Genomic DNA, 24,280 nt, shown 5'->3' with positions numbered 1-24,280 from the left:
TACTTAACCTATGTTCGTAAAACATAAAATATATGTCACACCTACCTACTTAGATTGCAAGAATCCATTGCCAACATATGAATCGAACTATTAAATTTTGTCATTCTAACAAAAACAGCACCACACAAATTATCTGTAAACGCAAAATGTCAACAAGGTCGCTGAAGCGTGAACTATAGACCACAAAGACCTCTTTTGCAAAAGGAATTTTAATATGTTTTTTAATTAGTTGTTTTTCTGTGGGGTTTTCGGGGTTTTTTTTATTTTTATTGTGGTTGTTTTTCTATTTATTATAGGCAATGTTTCATGCTTCCTACAAGACATTTACTCTAGGAACGCAAATTCCTGGTGAAAATACGAGGCAAACAGGTACAAAACAATACTTTTATTCTAATCCTTGATCGACTTCCATCTCTTCCTTTTGATGTCGTTTCGTAACATTTACCAGGATGATACTTATGAAACATATCGCTATAATTCCTAGACAAAGAAATATTTTGAACTCCATACAAAGAAAAACGGTCAAGGCATACGCTACTGCAGCACCTATACATGAAAAAACCCGGTACACTGTAAAGGCTGCCTGGCTTGCATCTTTGAACAAATATCCGTACAAAGCTGTAAAAGAAGAAAATAAATATATACAATAAACACACTTCAAATAGTATTGCATTATTTTATTTGTTCTGACACAACCAATTCAATGTAAACACTATGTAAGCATCCATTACCAGCCTACCTAAAAGAGTGAAACTCGCCAGGTCTTTCAGAAAGACGTATAAATAAAAATATTTTTGGTTATTAATATTTGGGTAAAAGAGGTGTATTTGTATGAATGAAAAGTTTCGATTATTTAAGGTCACGCATTTCCAATCTAAAACTGCATACTAATTTTTTTTACAATATAAAAGGGTCTAAGAACACATGTTTCGAATTTTCCATGTGCTCTGAAGACGAATAGATACCCTACGACATGCAGGGAATTTTCCAAGTGTTCTAAGGATGAACCATACATGGAGAGAATTTTTGCACTGTTCTAAACATTAATCAAACAACCCGCATCATGTACACAATCAGCCCGATGTTCCAAAGATGGATGACACCACCTTCAATATCTTAAGAACTTGTGGTAATCTAATATCAACAACTGTCGAATCGCAGTCAAACAATTCGTTGTTTCTATGCTTGTTTTGGGTCTACATCTTGGAAGGACTTGTCAAGATTTGGATCGTATTGATACCAAATTTATTTTATGCCAAACTTCCACACAAGCACCATCTTACTTTGTCTGTGTTTTCGTTCTGTCGTTACTAATTTAAATCGTCTTTTTTGTCTCCTTCTTCATTTGCATGGTGGACATGCATGCATATAAAATCTTACATTTGAGCATATCGCAACTACTGATCTTAAATATGTATAATGAAATGGATTTAAAGCGTTCATAAACAGAATCCTGTTTTCTTAATCCTGCAAGCATTTCAGAAACCACTTGCGTTGTTTCCTCTAGACGTATATATAGCAGACACACACACACACAAAAAACTAATTAGCTATTACTATTAAGCAAAAACCAGTTTAGGTACGGACATGAAATTTAGTAAGCGTATTCGCATTTGCTTATAAATGACCTGAACAGAGATTCGTGCCATTATTGCATTATTTAATAACACAGACTTAGCCTATTTCAACAATTCCTACCTAGTTCGTGTCATGTATCAAAATAGAACGTATATCGGATATTGAAAGTTAAGTCTTTAAATGCTATGACATGAAATTGAAACCTAAAATAACAACGTATATCGGATATTGAAAGTTAAGTCTTTAAATGCTATGACATGAAATTGAAACCTAAACTAAACTATACAAGCGTGGCTAAGATGACACCTAAAATGACATAATGATACCTAACATGACAATCATAATGACACTTAACATGACTATCATAATGACACCTAACATACAATCATAATGTCACCTAAAATACCACCATAATGACACCCTACACAATCATAATGACACCTAACATACAATCATAATGACACATAACATGACAATCATAATGACACCTAACATGGCAATCATAAGGACACCTAACATGGTGATCGTAATGGTCATCTGAAAAACAGTGTTATCACTACTTCAATTGCACGAATGAAGTCACTGAAATGGTGTTGGCACTTAAACATTTATTACAATATGTAATTTGTCCTGAATAAGATATGGTAAAGAACTAGCTGGGTCAAGTTAATCTCACTGCTTGCATTGTTTGCTATCACTGTGATATGAACAGAGTTGCATGTACATATACATATTCATTTTCACAAGACTGTTAAATTTCTATCATTCAAAAAAACAAGTTGTTAGTAAGCACTCTAACACAGATTTCAAATACAGCATCTTGAAAATTCTTAAGAATACTGGATATGATTTCATTACTACAAAATAAGAAATATAAAGGGAGGGTAAACAAAATTGTCATACATTCCTAAAACCCTTTTTCCACAATAAAGCGTCAGTCCCTTTGAGAGACTTTAGTTTGCTTGTTATTATACCAACACGCACCAACTATATCTCGAATTCAGGGAGTCGTGTGTGTGTGTCTGTCTGCCTTTCTGTCGGTCTGTTCCCCTCCAATTTGATATGTTTGTCTCAAGCACTATCTAGTAACAGTAAAGACGAGATACGATATTTTTCAAACAGTACTGTTGTGACTATTTCCACGTAAATGCAGGCGGTTCCACGATAACTGCAATCTGTTTTTAAAGCCTCATTGCATCAGTATAAATAATTAGCATCCTCTATTGTCAAGCAGAAAAAGTGACTGATCATAAATCAGGCTACACTTGTGTATAACCTGCATGCAAATGTTTTACATTTGTATTAATTTATTTTTCACCCAGTACATTGTTTTTCATACAATTAACAACAAAACAAACATGTCACACTACTCAGTGAACAATTGCATATCAATTCAACAAAAGGATGGTATGAAACACAAATCTGTTGGGTAGATGCAGGCATGCAAGCAGACAAATTCCATTAGCCAGTTTAATTCATAAGCATGAAGGGATATCCCAAGGGGGTACACTTACTCCCTTTTCTTTACTGTGTAGAAATGTGAATCTTCGGTAACATGAGCGATTTATATACAAATACCAACCTGTTGTCAACATTTGGAATATCGCCGTGCCCATAGACCACATGGAGGCCAAAATATACACAACATAGATCTCGCCCTGCCCCGGTTTCCATAGCAACATAGTTATTGCCGCAGCTGTATGCAAAACATACACTGAAACAAACGTAGTAGTAATAGCGATCATCTTCTTCTTCCTAATGACAATTTACAATTAACTACAATTATAGCGTGGATATATATATATATATATATATATATATATATATATATATATATATATATATATATATAACGCAAATATATTATTTCAAAGAACAAAACAAAAACTGCTCATTTTTCCTGAATCTCACAAGTATGACTTAAGTATAATGGATAGGGGTCGCCTTTAAAACGGATTTTTAGGTTTACTCACCAACAATACTCGTTAAGTATAAAATAAAACTTCATATATACAATGCAGTTATAGCATCAAATATTTTTTCTGATGAAAAGTAAAATCATTTTTACTAATGTTCTTCTTTTACATTTTTTATATTCTTTAATTTACTCTTTTCTTCTTAGATGCAGCAGCCCCATTCATTTTTTACTACTGTTACTTACACTTCCCCCAGAATACCTATTAGTCCAGTTAAAGGAATAAGCACTGCTTAAGCAACCAAAGTATGTTTTTATTTAAAATTAAGATCGGGCTGATTATAAATCCAAGTCTCTGCTTAACTAATATTTTAGATGGCATTTGACAGAATACGGTAGAATGCATCAGACGAAACAGAGATGTCTTAAATCATTGAAACTGTATTTTACTGAAAATATTTAATGTGGTACAATGTCATACCGAAAATATACAACGAGGTTTGTCGGGTCCACTTTACAAGCCGACCAAAGAGAAAGGATGACATGGTGGCCACGACTCCAACAGAGATCATGATATACCCAACATGTTCAATCCCATATACACAGCTGATAAAGGACTGCAAGAGAGAAACAAGTACTTGTCATTTTACAAGTATTTGCGAAGGAAAGGAAGCAAACACCTGCTAATTTACTAACTAAAACATACATTAAACTCACTCCATAATTAGACTAACTGTACCTGAAAAAAAGGCATGGCATGACACAGGCGATACATTTTCATTATCCTATGAATGAAGTCCATCGTTTGTGAATTTTAAATGTACAATCATAATGCCTAATGTGAGTTTCTCAAACTGATAAAACATTTTGAAATACAGTGTTTCTATCTGTTGGGTTTTTTTAAAATTTTATCTCAGGGACAAGAGTCGATTGAGACCAGCTGTTTTCAAGATGAAAATCTTAAGATTGTTTATTGTGTGGCTCGCAAGTGTGTATTTATGTTTGAAAAGCAATTTAAAAAAATAATATTTCGATGACATATTTGTATGCCTGTAAACTTATCTCTTAAAACAACAGAAAACAATAATACAAACTGACGACTGTAATGTCGCCACTCAAGAAGGCTTGACAGAACCCTTCATAGAAGGAAAGCGGCAACAGCAACTTCTGCAATCGTGACGTCACCAGAAGTCGGAAGGAATGAGTTACAAGACTCATTGTTGATTGAATACGTGGTACACCGTTTTTAACCACATGACTATCTGGTTCTACTTTGTCAAGAAAAATGGCCACTATAATGACTCCAGCACATGCCAAGGCCAAGTACGTCCCGCATAGAATGTATACCTACGAAGAAGAAATAAAGATACAAGTTTACATTTTTGTGCGTGATGCGCGAGAGGTAGTTTGAATTTAGGTAATGAAAGTGACTTTTTCTTCAAACAAAAATACAATAGAATTTATGAATGACTGTTTTATGACTTTATCGAAGAATCAAATTTTTGTCTTGCATGACTAATTCAAAATTGCCTTTAAACACCCTTACTTTCAAACCGTTAGTCGTAAATATTTCATCCGGGAATAAATGTCAGGGGAAAGGTAATTAAATTGCACGTTCTTCTGCGTTGGGGATACAGATGTAAATTTATGTATGCATTTTGAAAGTTAAGAAAGCAAAACCTGTTTGAGTATTTAATAATATCATGTGTAGAATAACATTTCAAATTTACACTGATAAAGAGGAAGAAAGTCATCGCGCTATGGGTCCGGAATACTCACTATTATATTTATTCAAGATTATGTCATTGCAAATCCTTACCGTTGCTAATTCCGGTCTCTCAAGGTTTGAGGCGTTGACAGACAAACCGGGACAATAACTAGCACCACAGAATTGTAGATGGCTGACGTTCACATCCGGGTCCTTTACAGATCGTTGTTTCAGCACCAAAGACGCTAGAAGGTTTCCAATTACTAGGCCTGTAAAGAGATCATGGAACAGTTATGATAAATGATGTCATTATGTGTGCTGGCGTGTATGTCAGAGGGCATATCTCATGGATAACCTCAAAAGAAGATTTCATTATCTTACCGATAAATATGGATCGTCTAACTGGCCGATTTTTTGTGTGGAGTTTTTATTAAAAAAATGAAAACACAAAACGCGAAATAACCATGAAAAGAACAGCGAACTCCGCTAGTTCTAATACATTTCTTTCTCCATAGCTGATAAAAACGTTGGATATAAGAAAGGTACATCCAAAGAACGGTCTCAATATTTCACAATTATCTTAAATGCTTATAATTACAACAATATATCGATGTTTTGATCTGATTTTTAATAGCTATCTCCATTAGAACATTTTTGTTAGTACTTCCCCATCTTGTCCTTTTTGAAGATGACGAATATAACGTAGAGAACTCAGTACAGTTATTGTACAGGATATTTTAATCAATGTGGGAGGGAGCTGGAGCTCGCTATATAACTATTGGCGGAGTTGTTACAACAATCACCGCAAGGGGTGTCTGATATCGGGTTGCATTTTTTCCCATCAAAATTGATAATACAAATTAGCTTCTAAGTTCTAGCATGGGGGTAAAGATAGGCCCAGCTAACAGTGGAATTTTATTAGCAGTTCCAATGTTGAGTGAACTAGCAAACTTGTAATATTATAATTAAAGTAATATTTGTGATATTTGTGTAACTGATGCAATAAAAAGAAAATTATGATAAGAATCCTATTTATTCCCGTTTAAAAGTTCCCATGTTCTGGTCAGTTCTGTTCACGCTTTACTGAAATGAGTATTTAATTTCAAAGACTGTCTAAATCGGGGTGTAAAAAACTGTTAAATCGGGGTGTAAAAAACCATCTGAAACAATATAGAAGTATAAAACTTCCAGCCGAACCCAAACCATTTATCAAGATGATTGTCACCTTACAATCCTCGAGTTTTAGCCTATTATATATCAACAATTATCAAATGTCTTTCAGTTCCTCATAATATTTTCTTTGGCAAGAGATCGAGAACACGCTTTGAAACACTAACATCTGATCGAAGTAATATTTACCTATTCCGAATTTACAGGTAAATACATTCTTCCGATATATTACATATTTTATCACAACAGCGCTGCATACTCAGGCTGTCCGTTTCTCCGATATTTCACGAAACCTGACGAAATAGCCATATATGGGCCGTAAATGTATAGTTTACATTGCCGTTGTATATATTTCCAATTAAATAACAAATTCTATCAGTTAAAGATCCACGCAGATCTGATGATCCACTGATTCAAAAAATATAAACGAACAAATGTTCTAATAAAAATCACGAGTTTAGGCCAATTACAGCAAGTGAACAAATATTCGCATTACTGGTTTTTGTCATAAGACTACGTACAAAATACATATAATGGCGTCACATCTTAATGTATCGTGTTGTGCATCTGCAACGTTTCCAAGAGTGTCTTAGCTACATGTCTGCATGTGTATAAGCAGTGCAGATTTGACACTAGTTATATGTGTTAGAAGCTGTCCACCCTTTCCCGGGACGATGCTATTTTTCGCCGATACACTTACTAATACTTTGTTTGGAAAGAACCTGAATGTGGCATTATATCCTTTCAGACATTCACTCTATGGTTTGAAATTTAGATAACCTTCTATTAAATCGGTTTCTTATTTGCTTTTGACCCATTTTACTTACATGTTTTCATTATCCCAAAGAATATTCCGAAGAACCTACTCAATACTGCCTTCTCACTGGCCCCTGTGAGAACAGCACAATGTACGCCCAGACTGGTTACGTATTTGCTTTGTGCCGTCCAGAGGCATCCAGCACCGATACCAATAATAACTGAACCGGGTACAAGAGTGAACCAGTCCGCGTGAAAGTTAGCCGCAACGAATATGACATAACACAACATGGAGAGCGGAATAATCATCCTGGAGCCCAGATACTTGTCGGCGATGGGTGATACAGTAATACACGAGATCAGAAAGGTCCCATACAGAACAGCAAGGCATGTTGTACCTAGTCCTCCTTCCGTGTTCAAACTGCTCTGGAGGCTTTCCAGGGAATTATATGCAGTTAAAAGAAGTAAAAACCCAACTGAAATTACGAGCAAGTTTTTCCAGATCCTTGCTTTCGTCATTTGTGGTTTAAGTACTTTCTTTGAGTTGTCATAGTCTTGAGAAAACACCGTGCTGAATTCGTCTGTGTTCCTTACTTCTCCAGAATTCACTTCTGGTGCAAATGGTTCGATGTGTGAAAAGTCTACATTTTTTGGATCGCAATATTCAGTTCTGAACCTTTCAATATTGTTTGTCTCATCTTCTGATGAGCCGTGTTCATCCATTGACATTTTTTGCGAACTCATCTGTAGAAGTGGCGAGTACTATCAAATGTCACGTGATAACTTCAAAATATTCTCCAATAAGATTGCAATGTCCTTGCAAAGATCATGCTCTTGATGGTGGTTTTCTAACAACAAAAACAAAAACAAAATCACTGTCACATACATCAACACGCATTTTTCAACATGCAATGCAGGTTCTCAGTTAACAATTTCTACCTACGCCAATCTCTGTAAAATCTTGGAGTTTTTCAGAGTGGGTGAAGGATAGTTCTCAAAAATACTTTGTAGAATTATTCAGTTTTGACCGAATTTGGTGTAAAGGCTCAAATATTTAGTGTCGGATCCACCTGACCCCCATTATTTGGTTTAGCCCTCTTAATATTCCAAAGTCTTACCTTCCTACGCTTCACCACTAGTGTCAATAAAGTGTTTCAATAAAGTGTTTCCACTTCACTCATGACTATTTTCTTTTATCCATTAACAAAGAGGACGGAGATATCACACACACACACACACACACACACACAGTATATATATATATATATATATATATATATATATATATTAATGTTTTTATCTTCTAATTTCATGGTGTTTGTTTTTGTAATAATCTTATTGTATGTTTTTTATCTTATAGGTGTTGTCTAATGTTGTAAAGCGCTTAGAGCTTCTAAAGATTAGGCGCTATACAAAGTCCTCATTATTATTATTATATATATTTATATATATATATATATATATATATATATATATATATATATATATATATATATATATATATATATATAGTCAGACAAACGGACAGAGACAGAATGAGAAGGGTTTTCCAAATGTAAACTTGTTAGCATATCACGAGCCCGGTGCCTATTTCCAATCGAGTGCCATTGGAGGCAAACGGACGACTCTGAATATGGCCCGTTTACCTTACAAAGAATTCCCTAACTCAAAAGTAAAACTGTTAACAGCGATATGGACCATGTGTGCCAAGCCCTTAACAAACTTAACACGAATATTAGGAATGAAAAACTCACCTCTCTGATGAAAAGGATGTCCGCGACTGTTGACCTGTCATCTGAGAAAAAGTAGTCGAACCACAGCGCCAGGAAGCACTTAAAGAAAAAAATGCAACAACAACAGCATACCTCCAAAGCAAATCATGCGTGTGAAGAAAGCAAAAAACAATCAGTCTGCCAGTGCAGTCAACTAAATACAATCCAGTATAGGCAACTCCTCTTCCGTCCTCTGTAACAATTCATGCTATCAGCATCCTTAAACTGAAAGAAAATGCCGGAAGATCTCGTATCTTTCTTGTACCAAACCGCATATCAGAAATACTAAGATTCAGTGACAGTGTTAAAAGAGAAAATCGCCGTTAAGTGTCGGACAGCTCAGTCTCGCGCTAATGTATGCTACTCTAAATATAACCATTTAAAAAAGATTCTAACGCCGTTATGAAATTATTGGCACAAGGTTAGTTAAAGAAAGTTCTCCAGTAAGATCCAACTTGATAAAAGAAACTTGTGAACGATGTAGCCAAAAATAGGTCAGTTTAAGATACGTCACCTTATTGAACGCTATGTTGCCGTGTGACGTGCACATTACGTCATTTAATAAAATAGTATTATGAACGGTGTATACGCAATTGGCGGCCATTGTAATATTTCCGATTTGTTTGACTGATTATTGACGGAAAGGCCCAATCATATTGGGATTGGGCAATGGGAATATCTCCATTATTATTCTTGCCTATCTATGTGGCTTTATTGTATTAAGTGATTTCTAAACGGATTCTCTATTTCAGTAAGCTTTCTACTCCAGAACAATTATTCTTAAACAGTGGCCCAAAAAATCAATATTGCACAAATGACATCTGTGGATTTTGGATTTGGATTTTTTTTAAACGTAGCTTTAACAATTTTTCAGTCATATCGCTATGATGTCTGCATTGTGACAATTTATAGTGATGTCTAGCACTGAGGCATCATGCCGCAGACATGTAGCATGATGCCCCACCCAGTCACATTATCCTGACACCAGGCCGACCAGTCCTAACACTAACCTCTTAATGCTGAGCACCAAGCGAGGCAGCTGTTAGTACCATTCTGTAAGTCTTTGGTGTGACTCGACCGGGGATCGAACCCACGACCTCCCGCATCCGAGGCGGACGCTCTAACCACTAGGCCACCGGAGCGGTCCAAATGACATCTGGAGGAGCAGTATGTGTTTGACTGCTGCTGATCATCACTCAGAAAGACCCTCGATCGCAGGTGAAAACCATCACGTAGGAACACCCTCACTGGGGAGAACCCAGACCCTCGATCACAGGGGAAAACCATCACGTAGGAAGACCCTCACTGAGGAGAACCCATACCCTCGATCACAGGTGAAGACCATCACGTAGGAAGACCCTTGCTCAGGAGAACCCTCATTCAGGAAGACTCTAACTCAGGTGGACCCTGGTTCTTGAAAATCAAGAAACGTTTAACTCGGGTAGTTAACACAGTGAAGCAGGGATTCATAAACCTTCAATTTAAAAGCGGACTCAAACATTTAGTATTTCCAGGCCAAGGAAGCAGTTCATACGTCCCATTTAAAACACCTCAGTCGTTCCCGAGACAAAATAATAAAAAGTAAAAAAACTGCTACTGCATAAGTGACATATATATATATATATATATATATATATATATATATGAATTTGTCACCTATGCAGTAACAGTTTTTTATATATACATACATACTTACTTACTTACTTTTCCAGTGTAGATATACGGAATAATTAACTCGTGAAATGGAAACATTCTGAATTGTCATTCGTGGATTAGCCTCTCGTCATAATACAATGTTTCCTATTCACTCATGAACTCTTTCATATATCTACTCAAAATCAACGTAGATATCCTCTATATCGTTAATTTATGACGTTATCGATATAACGTAACCTATTACATCGGCGTGTTAGATAGCTATCAATTCATGGATACAGTTTTATTTCCTTGAGACCCTTTTAAATAATTCAATAACATAAGCACATGTCAGACGCGCAATATTTTGACACAGCTATCGTTGTAATATTTTGTATAATCACCACTACAAACAATCTCACCCTTTAGTAGTCCCGTCATTTAAGGAACGATTGTGGTATATTCAAGTCCAAATCTGGTATAATGGGTAAACGAAGAAATGTATTTACCTGGCCGATATGCATAACATGAGTTCCTGCACCCCCCAGGGACTAAAATAGGGAGATTGCAAATGGCTATATACTTTAATAAGTGATGTATACAGTATATAATCAATCAAGCTGTAGTTATTTGATAGACCGTAACTGTGTGAACTCACCTATCAGATTTGGCAGCTTTAATATAACACATCCCGTCACGTTGTACGATCCTCAAAAGAAGTGTGCAATATACGAAGTGACGATGACACATCTAATGCACGGCAACGGGGGCTCTACACGCACGGCAACGGGGGCTCTTACATGCACACTGTATTTACGCAAAGTTCAATTTATCAAATGGGATGTACATGAACTATGCATATTGTTCTGTGACAATGTTCAGTAAAACAACATTGTAAGTGGCACAGCGTTTTATAATTTGGTGAGGAAACATACTTTGTAAAAATATTATCAGAATTATTAATAGTAAAATATTGTGGGGCAATACAATATTTAAATAGTGTACATCACAGTATTCAGTGGTAGTACAACAAAGCATTCACAAGGCATATATTACTGACAATAAATTTTGTGAAAAGACTATTCTGAGAACTTGCTGATTTAACAGAAACTTTAAACGACCATAACTTAGACTGATTTATAGGTATGAATAGGGAAAAGTGTAAATATAGGAAAGCACACAGAATTGGTTATATAATTTTCCCCAAATGTTCCCCTAATCCGCTCGCTTACTCTCCGGTCAAGATGTATGAAAGTTTAAAGGTCGTTTTTCTATACCAAAAAAAGAATGCACCTCATCAACGTTCATACCAATTGTATTTAGAAACAGGCCTATGTCAATTCCCTTTACAGAGGGAGAAGATGGGGTCTGGATGGGGTGCTTTTTTATCTTTTGCATTAGTATTTAAAAAAAGACGTGTAATTCACTTTTAAGCTACTCCACAGGGGCATAGTTTACACTTCGCAGTTTCAGTACCTGCATTTCTTGATAACTATACCGATGCCTATACTGTATTGTTGTGGAACATCGTGGTTATCAGAGAGAGAGAGAGAGAGAGAGAGAGAGATGTTTTTGTTCTTACGTATGTTTTAATATACCTCAAAATTAAGGACAGGATAATAGACAGTAACAAGTGAATAACGGTTATATTTCATAGAGTGGGTGAAATTACTAATGTTTCTCCCATAACAAAATATATCCGTTATTCACTCAGCACAAGCAGCCAGTAGTTTTATTGTATGCTCAAACGTGCTGGCTAACGTAAGTTTTGTGACAGTGAAGTAGCAGATTTCTTACGTAATGTCAGCTGTTTACCGTACATAATAGTTTCATTAATTGCGCCAAAATTTGTTGACACCGCAAAAGAGAGGTCGAACCGACCTCATTTTAGAAGCGTTATTTTGATAAACTAAGGCTTATACAAAAATGGAAGAAGAAAAAAAAACGCTGATAACGTGAAGCCGAGGCTTCTAACCTTCTCAGAGTTTCTCTGGGGAGTTAACCTTTTCTGTTACTTTTTTTTTTTTTTCGCGTCTAGTTTTTGAAAGAAAAACATATACGTGAGTTTTACTACGTTGACGCCTCATCGTGGTCGGACCCTCTCTGCTGCTATCAATTAAAATCATTGTTATATCAAATAATGACCAACATTGGCGAAGCGTATACCACCAGACTAGCTCGAGAGAGGGCAGAAGCACTGAAGAAATATATACCACTAAAGTCTTACTGGACAGTTTATCTGGTGAATTTTCGTCTAACAATGACCAATTACAGAAAAAATGAGAATAATTTTACACTGAAGATACAAATAAAAACAAACTAATGATTTTTGCGGAAAGCGTACATGTGAGATTTTGACTGCAGTAATCAGGTTAATTCCTGATGCAACTGGTGGTTTTTATGCTGAACCAACACTGCCACCAACCCCTAAATTTTACATTCATTTTTGACAAGAAATAGCTATTTTGAATATTTTTCTGTGACAAGGCAGCTAAAAGAATCAGTCTGTGCTTTATGCATGAATAAATTTCACTAGTACTATAACAAATTAGCATAGTTTTCATCACCCCTCAACCATCTAGATTTTTAGATATTTACCTCTGTAGCAGACACACATAAATACGTAAGCCAAGTCGGCAGCTCATTTGCAGCCCAAGTTACGCATTTGATCTCCAATGCTCATCTAACTGTCACAGGCAGTCACCAACAAGCCAACATATTTCCAAGCCTAACTCAAAGTAAATCTAAACCACATTATAGATTTAGCTTATGTGTGAATTTATAAATGCTAGGCTTGTGATAATTAGGTTCATGCCTTCTACCTTAAAAATTAGGGGGGGTGTCAAAATACGAAACTATCCAGTGAGACCTAAGAGATGTTAAGGAAAACTACAAGCAAGACGGGAGTCTCAAGTTGAGTACGCAGAAGGTACAGAACAATTATTTAAACCCGTTACAAAAGTTACAGAAAGATTCGCAACAGCTACTGAGCACTACATATCCCTGGCGTCATTCAACCGATAAGTTTTCCGGGGTTGTGTCTGTTGTGTTAAATAGCGGGAACGAAGAAACATTTATACTGGAAGCAGCTGATAAGAAATTAACCGCAACATCTTACTGGTGGTGTCTGGAATTTGTTGCTGAAACGCCTCAGTTGGTTACTGTGTAAAGTATAATGGAGGTTCAAAAAACTAGATATGGTCAAGTACGTAAATGGCAAACAACACTAAAAAGAAACATCGTTGACAAGTATGCAACGAAAGTAAAAAAAAATACCGAAGACGTGTAGTTGCCATCGATGTCATTGTATAATCGGTATCTACACTCGTTGCGTCCACCGGCCTCCGTGTTATCAGCGCTAACACCATTAACGGTAGCAGTAGCAACGATATGTGTTTCATCAGCAGCAACAATTGTTGATGTTTTTAATATTATCGCGAAAAATATATCCACGTGCACGAGCACAAAATTGCATGATTACTCTGTGTGACTACACACGGCAACAACAGTGTGTTCTAAATTGTCGTCACTGATATCATTCAGCCTTGACGATACGACGATACCAGATTCTGAATTTGATATAATGGTTAAGACATACAGTGAAGTAATTGATTTAGAAAACCGCCATTTGGAAAATGAAAATTTAAATAATGACAGAACTAATTCAGCAGATAGCCGCAAATACAAGTCCGCTGAAAACCACAATGATATCAGTAAGCTCAACAACCCTGAATTCAGTATTAATTTTCCAACTACGATTCCAGTAAAAGAAATCGCCCTTGCGCAGTTGCGAGTATACTACAGTTGGCCCAATATTCGGTCAGGATCGTTTGGTGGATTACAATCGAATAATTCGTTGGTATTTGCAAATAAAAATAAAGATGATGGATCACCTGACTGGGTAGTTGTTGGAATACCGACAGGCAGTTATCAAATCGAACAGATCATGATGAATTTTAACGTAGAATAAAAAATATTACGGGTAAAGAATCTAAGATAGCCATAACAGTACATGAACCAACGCTATCGTCCGCAATTTAAATAAATCCACCGGATTACGTTGTCGATATATATCAGTCATCGATCAGATATGTGGTAGGATGGCCTGAAGTTCCTCCAGAGTACATAAATCTAAATTCTAAAGACAGCACAACTCCCCTGTGAGACCTAGATTGTCAAACAACAGTCGAGCAGGCTCAGAAGGGCGTGTTTACATAAGGACGGCACAGTACATGTAGTGTATACAATTTTAATTAAGGACGGCACAAACTCCCATGAAATCCTAGATTGCCATAGAACAGTCTAGCAGGCTCAGGAAGATATATTTACAGTAAACCTTAATTCTAAGGACTGCACAATCTCCCATGAAACCTTAGATTGCCATATGACAGTCTAACAGGCTCAGGAAGATATATTTATAGTAAGGACGGCACAATACATGTAGTGTATACAAGGACGGCACAGTACATACATTATATACAATTAATATACAATTAATTAAGGAAGGCACAATACATAAATCTTATCTAAGGACAGCACAACATACACGGGAGCCATTCTCTACGTTCAATAAATTTGTGCACACCCTCCCCCGAAATCAACCTCTGGAGATTGCAAAAGAGCATACACCACGTGGTGACATGGTGGGAGGATGTGTGTTTGTCTTTTGAAGATCGAGCATATAGGGCGGACCCCCAGTGATAGAACGGGTCGTATAGTATATAAGGCAACCAATACTTGGAACTTCGAAAATAGCTTACGCGATGGGCGTGGCTTGTTTCCTGCTTGTATTTTTATGTTTTCTTAAACATATTCGCAGAAAGAATATAGATGAACCAGGAAACCGGACGGATTTAGTAAAACGAGAATATTGTTTCTTTAAACAGAAATCCCTTTATCGATTATACATACCTCTACTGACAGTCCTTGATAAAATCCTTGATAAAATCAAGGGAAAAACAACGGAGACAACTGTCAACGCTTCAAGTAGATAATATGGTTTGTATTTCCTGGTGTAACACAGGATGATTCAGCCGCTCTCGACAGACCGTAGTTATTTACTTTAGCGTTTGTCGAATTAACTTTACAGTATTACAGGTTGGGGTTTTTTTCAACTGTTAGATTCTGTGACTTTAGGAATGCTTGACCCGAAGAGAGAATTAACCACAATTTTTTTATTATTTACAAATATTTTGAAATCTATCTCCCGGAGTGTAGCTCCGGAGTCAAGGACGACGATAACTCTATCAACCACATTACATATCCACGGCAGAGTTGTCTCCGTTGTTTATATCAAGGATGTTGTCCATATCTAACACGATTGGAACATTACAAAATGAAATCTATTGTTCATACTTGTATAAAAAAAAGCCAAATTGGTTATTTTATCTGCAACACGTTGTACCCCACATGAGGTAATTCCGAAATACTTACCAGACGCATTCATCCATTAAAATATTATTTCTTTACCGGTTTCACTATTTCTGGATTTGACGACTCTCCTCCTAAAAATTCTTTCAGACTTCCCAGTATTTCCGAATAAACAATTTTCTCTCTGTGTGATAGCTTGAAGGTTGTGTAAAGAGTTATTGTGCTTTTGTCCGTCAATATGATCGATCAAAAGACCGTCTTTGATTACCCCATGAAAAGTCTCGTACACAAACCTGTGACAGAGATACCTTTTCTTCCCAACAGTAAATCTAAAATAACCAAAAGTATCAACAGCACCAACTGGTTTCTTCAGTCGATAGTTTATGATTACACCATCACGAGATGCTTCATAATTCTTGATGATAGGATGTCTGACAAATTCTTTTTGCTCCATTTATATACGCTATTATTTGTTTATATAATAAGGTGTCTTTACAAATCTAGCTATATAATCTTCAGGGCTTCTTATAACTTTATCAAGAGCAAAGTCAACTTGTTATTTGTTTTGATCATAATACCGCTTTAGTTCTCTATATCTTTTACCACTTAATTTGCACACACAACTGCATTTTCCCTCTAACTCCAACATCCACACCATAAACACGGTTTTGGACCAAGACGCCCTCTTCTTACGCTTCATAAATGTTGTCAGCATAATTCATTTACACATGATTTGTTAAAATGAATTGAAGACCCTATCATCAACCACCTGCATTGATTCCTTATTGAGTCATTGTATATATAATATCTTAATTTAAATACTTGTTTTAAATATAATATGGAAGACTTTGGGAGATTATCTACAATCAAGCCTTGGAAAACTTCGCTTCCTGAATCCAGATTTGATCTTCACAGAAGAACTCCTGACTTGCGGAGGCGAGCTCTGGTTGATCCGACGAAAAATCTGATTAATATTATTCGGGATGCTAAACAAAAAAAAATTTCGCGACGATGGGGCATCTCACGTATTGTCAACATTCAAAATTATACGTAACGATCAAAAATAAAATTTCAGAATAAAATTTGTTGTGCTGCAGAAACAGATTCCGCTGAGTGGATTATCCGTGACAAACGTGACTCTGTTTTTCATAATGGAAAAACCGCTGTGCTAAGTAAAAATTTCAAACGGGGAATGTTGACTGGTATTGACAGACCATATTAAGCTCGAGCGTATCCTATGACCGCGGTTATTTATGGAATTTATCAGCTAACTGATCACCCCAACATTAATGATCTTGCACCAATGAGATTTTCAAACCTGAACTGTGTAGCCGAACGAGTAATCGAACATTTTACAAACGCGATACGCGGAAATGGGTTAACAGATCTACGACGTGAAAAGATAAATAAATGGGTTGAATCGGTTAAGGATACCGGAGCTACAATAAATGATGTCGCCGAGTTAGGAAGTAAAATCGATAACCGGAGAGATTTTATACGAATCGAAACATTATTTAACAAAGGGAGCTCCAATAAATATCGTTAATCATAATGCTCACGCATGGACTAGTACAGTAACAATATTTCCACGAGACAGAACGATAAGATTTTACCCCTCAAGACTCTGGGAGAAACATGTTTGATTTTATTCACGAAATAAGTAAAAACGATCCTGTATCAATATGGATATTTAAGAAATCCGATGATGACAAATATGATCAGTTTGTACGATCTAACGGGGAATTATTTCGTAAAGAATCCCTTCATGAAGAAATGAAAAATCTTGCGCAGAAATTTTCAACAGAATACTGAGCAATTATTAAATAATTGTTTTACAGTTCTATCTGTTGCGGATCACTTTGCAAGAGAGAAAAATTCGTGGAAGCCAACACGATTTGAATTTCTTGAAGACGTACAAATAAGTTGCTGTGAATACGGACACAGTGGATTGTGGTATATCAAGTATGACCACAAAGATGTTATCTCGATTGATATGGTCGCGTGTTATCCGGGAAGTGTTCTTGGTTACGGAGTGTTCTGGGTATTTTAAAAGATTTGGACACCCCACATACGAGATGACTAGAGTATCGATAAACGGACCCCTACCTGATATTGATCTATCTGGATTCGCCCGTATTGAATCATTCGAGTTTGCTAAAGGTCTTCATCCGATCTGTTATGCTTGGTTTGGTAGGCACTTTTCAGAAAAACGCTGGGCACCAATAGTGCTGTTACGATATATACTTGATTGTAAAATATTAATATCGTTGATTGTAAGTGAGGCACCGTCCTCAGAAAGAAGTTTTGTTACCACCACCTGATGAAAATAAAATCGCAAAGGATCTTGGCAGAAGAATAATTGGTAAATTTACTCAAGGCGGAGCATCTTGTCATAAACGACATTATGCACGATTGATCATAGATGATGATGAATATGATTTTATAATTACTGATGCAACGAGGAGAAATATATTTTTAAGTCAAGAAAGCGCTTACTTGTCTAAAGGAACATGATTATGTACAATTGTTGGTTATATTGATGGCGAGTCACCTCAGTTTACTCATTTAAGATCCTCAATGATCGCTTATGTTTCTAAAAATGTATTATCCATGATAAATAGATTCCATACCACTGCAGTCAGAGTTGCAACGGATTCATTCTATATCAAAAGAAAATATTCAGAATTGCTAACAATTTACAACCACTGATGCATTGTGGGGCGAATGGAGAACAAAACAAGAAATGTTATATAATTATTCTGAATCCGCAGATGTTGAAATCAAATATATTTATTACAAAAATAATCAGATATCAGAATTATTGTCTGCGGCATCTGTGTATGATCCAGTATCCAGACACAAGACGGTCTATCTAAACGGACCGGGGTTCTGGTAAAACAAAGCGAGTTATTGAATTATTTCGGCAGATTTCGGATGATATGGTTGTTTTAATACCTACAGACCGACTCGCAAGAGAAATGAAACATCGAGGAGTACAATCATGTACTTATCATAGTTTCTTCCGATGGAAGGGAGACATATGGACTCCTGACCAAATGGGCGAGAAATATATTCCAAGGATCATTATTTGGAATGAGATATGTACAGCATCTAAAGATATATTAAAAATGTTTCTCGATTGGCTGTTATTGAAAAATACAGATGTGGTCATGTGCGGTGATCACGATCAACCACCAACGTTGGTTGGGCCATCTCCACACGGGTGGCTAAAGAATTTTGTGGATTATTACGAGGAGATAACTGATGATCATAGATCTCTTGATGTTGAATTAAGGAGTTTAAAAAAAAAATTAATCAGACTACAACCGAATAAAATTCAGTGTGAAATAATGCGTAAAATGATTTCAGAAACTTCTATGAACGATTTTCTGCAAATGTGGAGACCAAATGATTTGATAATGGCAAGTAGAAAGAGAGTTCGCGATACACTTCAACAGCGGTTATTTCAGCTGCATGAAGAAAAGTTTTCAGTTCTACGGGTACCATTGTGTTATAGACCAGTTGATACACGACAACAGAATATCGAAGTTGATATACCAGGACAGACTGAGAAACAGAATCTCGTATTAAATGATGTTGTCGCAGTTGATGTCAGTGTTATTGAGGATGCGCTGAGTGCGAACAAGACTCCATGGACGCTGGGATACGCGATGGCAATTCAATCATCACAAGGATTAACCATCTCAGATACGCGAGTTTGGATTGTCGATGATCGTGTCAAATGGTCAAACTTAGTTCACCTCGCAGTGTCTCGAGTCAGATAAATATAACAGCTGCAGAGAATTGTCATAGACGTTACAGAAACTAACGATGATGTCCTCGATAAAATAGCTGGTTATAAACAATGTGACAAAATTAAACGTGACTTTGATCTCGATGTTGAATTTGTCATAGCGCTAAAACAGTAGCAGAATAATCATTGTGCAAGCTGTAATTGTACCATGTTGTGGCGATATTCAAATAATGATCCAAGACAAATTTACCGTGGATAGAAAAGATAGTTGTCTTGGTCATACACGCGAAAATGTGATGCTAACCTGTCTTGAATGTAATCGACGTAGGGATGCTAGTTAAGTGATCGCTGTGGTGTCTTCAGGAATTACTTGTAATTGTTCACGTGTAAATCCACGTTAAGGAACAGTTGAATCGGGTCTGTAGATTGCGGGTTTACCCGTGGATCTTGTCACGCTGGAAATTTTATGTGTCGTAATACTCCAGACAGGATCAGTCGCTCTTTTTTTTACCAACTTCAGGTTCACCGGTTTCATATAAATATCTTACAGTAACATTACCTAACACTGGTTGTTTTGAAAAATCACGTCGTTGTACGGGTATATGTTTTTTGTTTTTTGTTTCATGTTAGTTGTTCGAATAATTTCATTATTTAATGCAGCTATCATACTTGGTAATCTTGCAACCCACTCGCGAGTTCTTTTGTCTTGAATTATTTCCTTCGTATACTGATCTGATATCCAAATAACCGCACAGCAAGTGTTCGATTAAATGGCTCAACAATTTCCTGATCGCGATGAATTGCAGTTTTTCCTCGTCTGATTTTGACGTTATATTGCTTCATCAACTATGATACTGCGTCCTGAAATTCTTTGCCAGGATCAACTTGTAGCAGTTGTGGCCATCGTAGACCACCACGTTGATAAATTCGTTCAAACGCAGAAGCTACGTCAGTTGCTGTCTTTGTTGATAGTGGCTCTGCTTCTTTATATCTACTTGCAACATCTACGACAGTTAACGCATATTTGCATGTTAACTGACGTCTACGTGTTTTGATAGTATCATGTAGTAAAAATAAAATATCAACCTGATGAACTTCATTTGGCACGCTGACATCAAAATGTGCATGCTGACTTGTTTTAGGAGGTGGTAGTTAAATTTGCCATATTGCCTGTCGTGCTAAAAAAATTTCAGCAGCAACACGTGTAACATGTGTTGCTTCAGCGAGCTTGCTAATCGCTGCTCTACCCATCCAGTATCCTCTTGGGCTATAATAAATCGACTCCATTATAATAATAATCGGTTGATTAATTACCGGCTCCTAATACAAGCTTACCCTTCATCGCAGATCTCACCAACCAATTAGCTAATGATTCTTTGAAAGATTGCTTTTTTATGGAATTTAGCGCATGAATTAATTTTACATCTACAATATGTCTATCTTGTAGGTTTTTACTTTTATAAGCTACATCATGAGCATGACATGCTTTATCAATGGCATTTACTGGATACTCACCAGGCCTTAGTTGATCTTGGTTATCAAGTCTGATATCAAGTCGGGTACCAGGACCACAATAATTGTATCCTGGAAGGTGTTTATCTCCTTGGTTCTTAGCCCATGGTGTTCCTGGTAACTTTGTTAACTGCGCGGCAATATCATCTCCTTTCCTTAACTCCGCCTGTTGAAATAAACTTAAATTTCTTTGTACCACATCGTGCACACTTACCTGTAACTGCTGATTTGTTATTTGCTGTTGTAATAGTTGTTAGTCCACTTGGGGGGGGGGGGGGTACGCGTCCTGCATTTTACACAATATAAATCCATATTATTTATTATATTTCTATAACATGGATGTAATTGATTTCTCAACGACACCAAAGCAAGAACCGGCCAAGCATCATGCTGCGCTACCAAATTATGTCCTAATGATCATAATAGGTCCATCTGGGTCTGGTAAAACACAACTGTTACTTAATTTGATAATGAGATGGATCAAATGGGACAAGTTGTAATTAGTAGCTCCGTCTGTAAGTGACCAGCGATGCTACGATGTACTTAAAGACTTTAATGAAAACGCAAAGTTGTTGGATGATAACGGTAATGATGTTATTGAATTTATTACTGATATTGATGAAGCGCCATCTGTAGATGATATTGATGGATTTATTAATAATTTAGTTGTAAACGACGATATAATGCTGGATAAGCAATCAAATCAAGCTCGGATATTTCCTCGAGGCAGGCATAAAAACACAGATGTGATTTATGTTACTCAGCGGTATACACAAATACCTAAAGTGATCAGGGATAACTGCAATAGTTTAGCTGTATGTAATGGTGTTGGTACACATACTTTGAGAAATATTCATCAGACTTGGTGTAGCGGAGATATGAACATAATTAAGTTTAGAAATTTATTTAGTCAGGCTCAGTCAACCCGACATGGATTTACAACAATAAACTTACATGACCCACGATCGCGTTATCGTATAGGTCTTGATAACATTTTTGGATAGCAGCAGAGAGGTGCGACCTCGACGAGATGTTAACGTAAAATGAGGTCGGTTCGCCCTCTCTGCTGCTACACCGGACGAAAAATAATCAACTGATATTTCCAGAATATCAAACAAAAGTTTCAAGGATAGCGGGAACTATTATTAAGAAAACACTCGTAATTGATTTATTGGTGTGTGATTATTTTGTTATTAGCGCTAACGAAAATTTCAAACAAATTCAACAGAAGTGAAAATGACAAGACGCCATGTTTAAACATGGAATTGGTAGGAAATGTGAATGAATTAAGCTTAATTTGGCTAAAAGATCATGAATAGTGGAACATATAAGCAACTATGAAACGTGTATACGGGCTCAAGTGAATATTTCAAGTTTATGTCGAACTGATAATGTAGGAAAAATTCCTCAAGCTAAATGAAATATTAATTGTTGTTCTAGACTTTAATATTGAAATTATTTAACCAAAGCTTATTGAACCCTCATTTTTGAATGCTCTGCAATTTTAACATCATCAAAATTCTTCCAAAACGAAAATTACTGACCGTTATGGATTATAACAATGGTGGCCAGATACTAAAATGGGTCAAGAAAAGAGGACGTCAGGTCTATCATAACAAATAACAGGGTAGTATGAATCTGTTTTCAACTCAAGCTGGTTTTATTGTGACATCACAGCGCACGACATTCAATATCCGGTTTAGGTTGACCTTCTCCAAAAATGTCCAAGTAATTTAACATTTTAATAAAATAAAATAAAAACTTTCGAAAGGAATATGGATTATGAGGATCCAAACAAACGGAATAATTGTCATTTAAAGGTATGTGAAATCAAATTCTAAAAACTTACACTCGTTACTGAAATAATTAAAGCAGGTTCTGAACGCAGTGCCGGATTAAGGCCTTCTAGGGCCCAAATCACTGAAAATATTATGGTTTCACCCCACCCAACCCCAGCCCACCCAAAAAAAAAAAAATATATATATATATATATATATATATATATATATATATATATATATATATATATATATATATATATATATATATATATATATATATACCAACTACCTTCTCTCCAGTCGTCCTTTCGGACGTGTTTACAAATTTCTTCCGTGACGAAGTACAAACCATTAGAGATAGGCTTGACAGCACAATTTCAATTGACTCGTCGTCACCATACAGTTGGGATACAGAATTTGAGCGGCAACCATTAGCAGCATTTGAACCTGTCTCTATGGATTTTTGTGCGAACAATCCTGATGAAGAGTGCACCAAAGTCACGTGAACCTGATCCAATTCCAACATCAATGCTGCTTGAGTGTTTAGATCCAGTATTGCCTTCACTAACTGATGTTATTAATATCTCTCTCTCATCCGGGGAATTCCCATCATTTTTCAAAACTGTCATTGTAAAGCCTCTGCTAAAGAAACCAACACTAGACCATAACGATTTAAAGAACTACCGCCCAGTTTCTAATCTCCCATTCATATCAAAAATCTTAGCAAAGGTTGTTCTATCCCAGCCTGTATCTCATCTAAATTCAAACAGTCTTTTTAGCAATGTACATTCTGCATATCGCCCTTACCACAGTACTGAAACTACTCTTCTAAAAGTAGTTAATGACATTCTCTCTGCGTTGGATAGCGGAAAGATTACAGTCCTCACCCTCCTTGATTTGTCCGCAGCATTTGACACAACAGACCATGATATATTACTTCACCGGCTCCAGCATGTATTTGGCATTCATGATACAGCCTTACTGTGGTTCAAGTCCTACTTGGTCAACAGGACACAAATTGTATCTGCTAATGGAATACACTCCAGCCCAGTTGATCTATGTTGTGGTGTTCCACAGGGGTCTGTTCTTGGACCTGTTCTCTTCATTCTGTACACTCAGTCGCTCTCAAGTGTCATAGATCATCATCCAGTGTCTCACCAATTGTACGCTGATGACACCCAAATATACAAATCTAGCCACCCAACTGAAGTTGATGCTACCATCCAAGGTGTAGAGAGGTTCATTTCTGGTGTGAAATCATGGATGACATGTAACAAGCTGCATATGAATGATGATACAACTGAGGCCATTCTGATCACAACACAAAGA

The 24,280-nt window shown here is 36.5% G+C and overlaps 1 protein-coding gene across 4 annotated transcripts; it reads right to left on the bottom strand.

Annotated features, from left to right (window-relative positions):
* Nucleotides 1-370: 370 nt before the first annotated feature.
* On the bottom strand, nt 371-11,287 carry LOC149782607 (N-acetylglucosamine transporter UNC93A-like). Of its 4 annotated transcripts, none has more exons than XM_089934088.1 (8): nt 11,193-11,287; nt 8,882-9,124; nt 7,199-7,975; nt 5,313-5,470; nt 4,592-4,840; nt 3,975-4,110; nt 3,161-3,292; nt 371-618 (listed from the first exon to the last, which is right to left on the bottom strand). In XM_089934088.1, exons 3-8 carry the CDS (start codon nt 7,869-7,871, stop codon nt 386-388), a joined length of 1,581 nt encoding a protein of 526 aa, XP_089790214.1. In that variant the 5' UTR covers nt 7,872-7,975; nt 8,882-9,124; nt 11,193-11,287; the 3' UTR covers nt 371-385. The 4 variants fall into 4 exon arrangements, with proteins under 4 accessions (XP_089790214.1, XP_089790215.1, XP_089790213.1 ...); XM_089934089.1 differs by having other exon boundaries at nt 8,882-8,959; nt 11,193-11,277; XM_089934087.1 differs by having other exon boundaries at nt 9,910-11,271.
* Nucleotides 11,288-24,280: the final 12,993 nt, after the last annotated feature.

This window comes from Sinohyriopsis cumingii, chromosome 15 (assembly GCF_028554795.1).
Source record: "Sinohyriopsis cumingii isolate HCF-2022 chromosome 15, ASM2855479v2, whole genome shotgun sequence".
Classification (NCBI taxonomy): Eukaryota; Metazoa; Mollusca; class Bivalvia; order Unionida; family Unionidae; genus Sinohyriopsis; species Sinohyriopsis cumingii.
The sequence above is the reverse complement of the archived record's forward strand: the minus strand, read 5'-3'. Positions and strand labels throughout refer to the sequence as shown.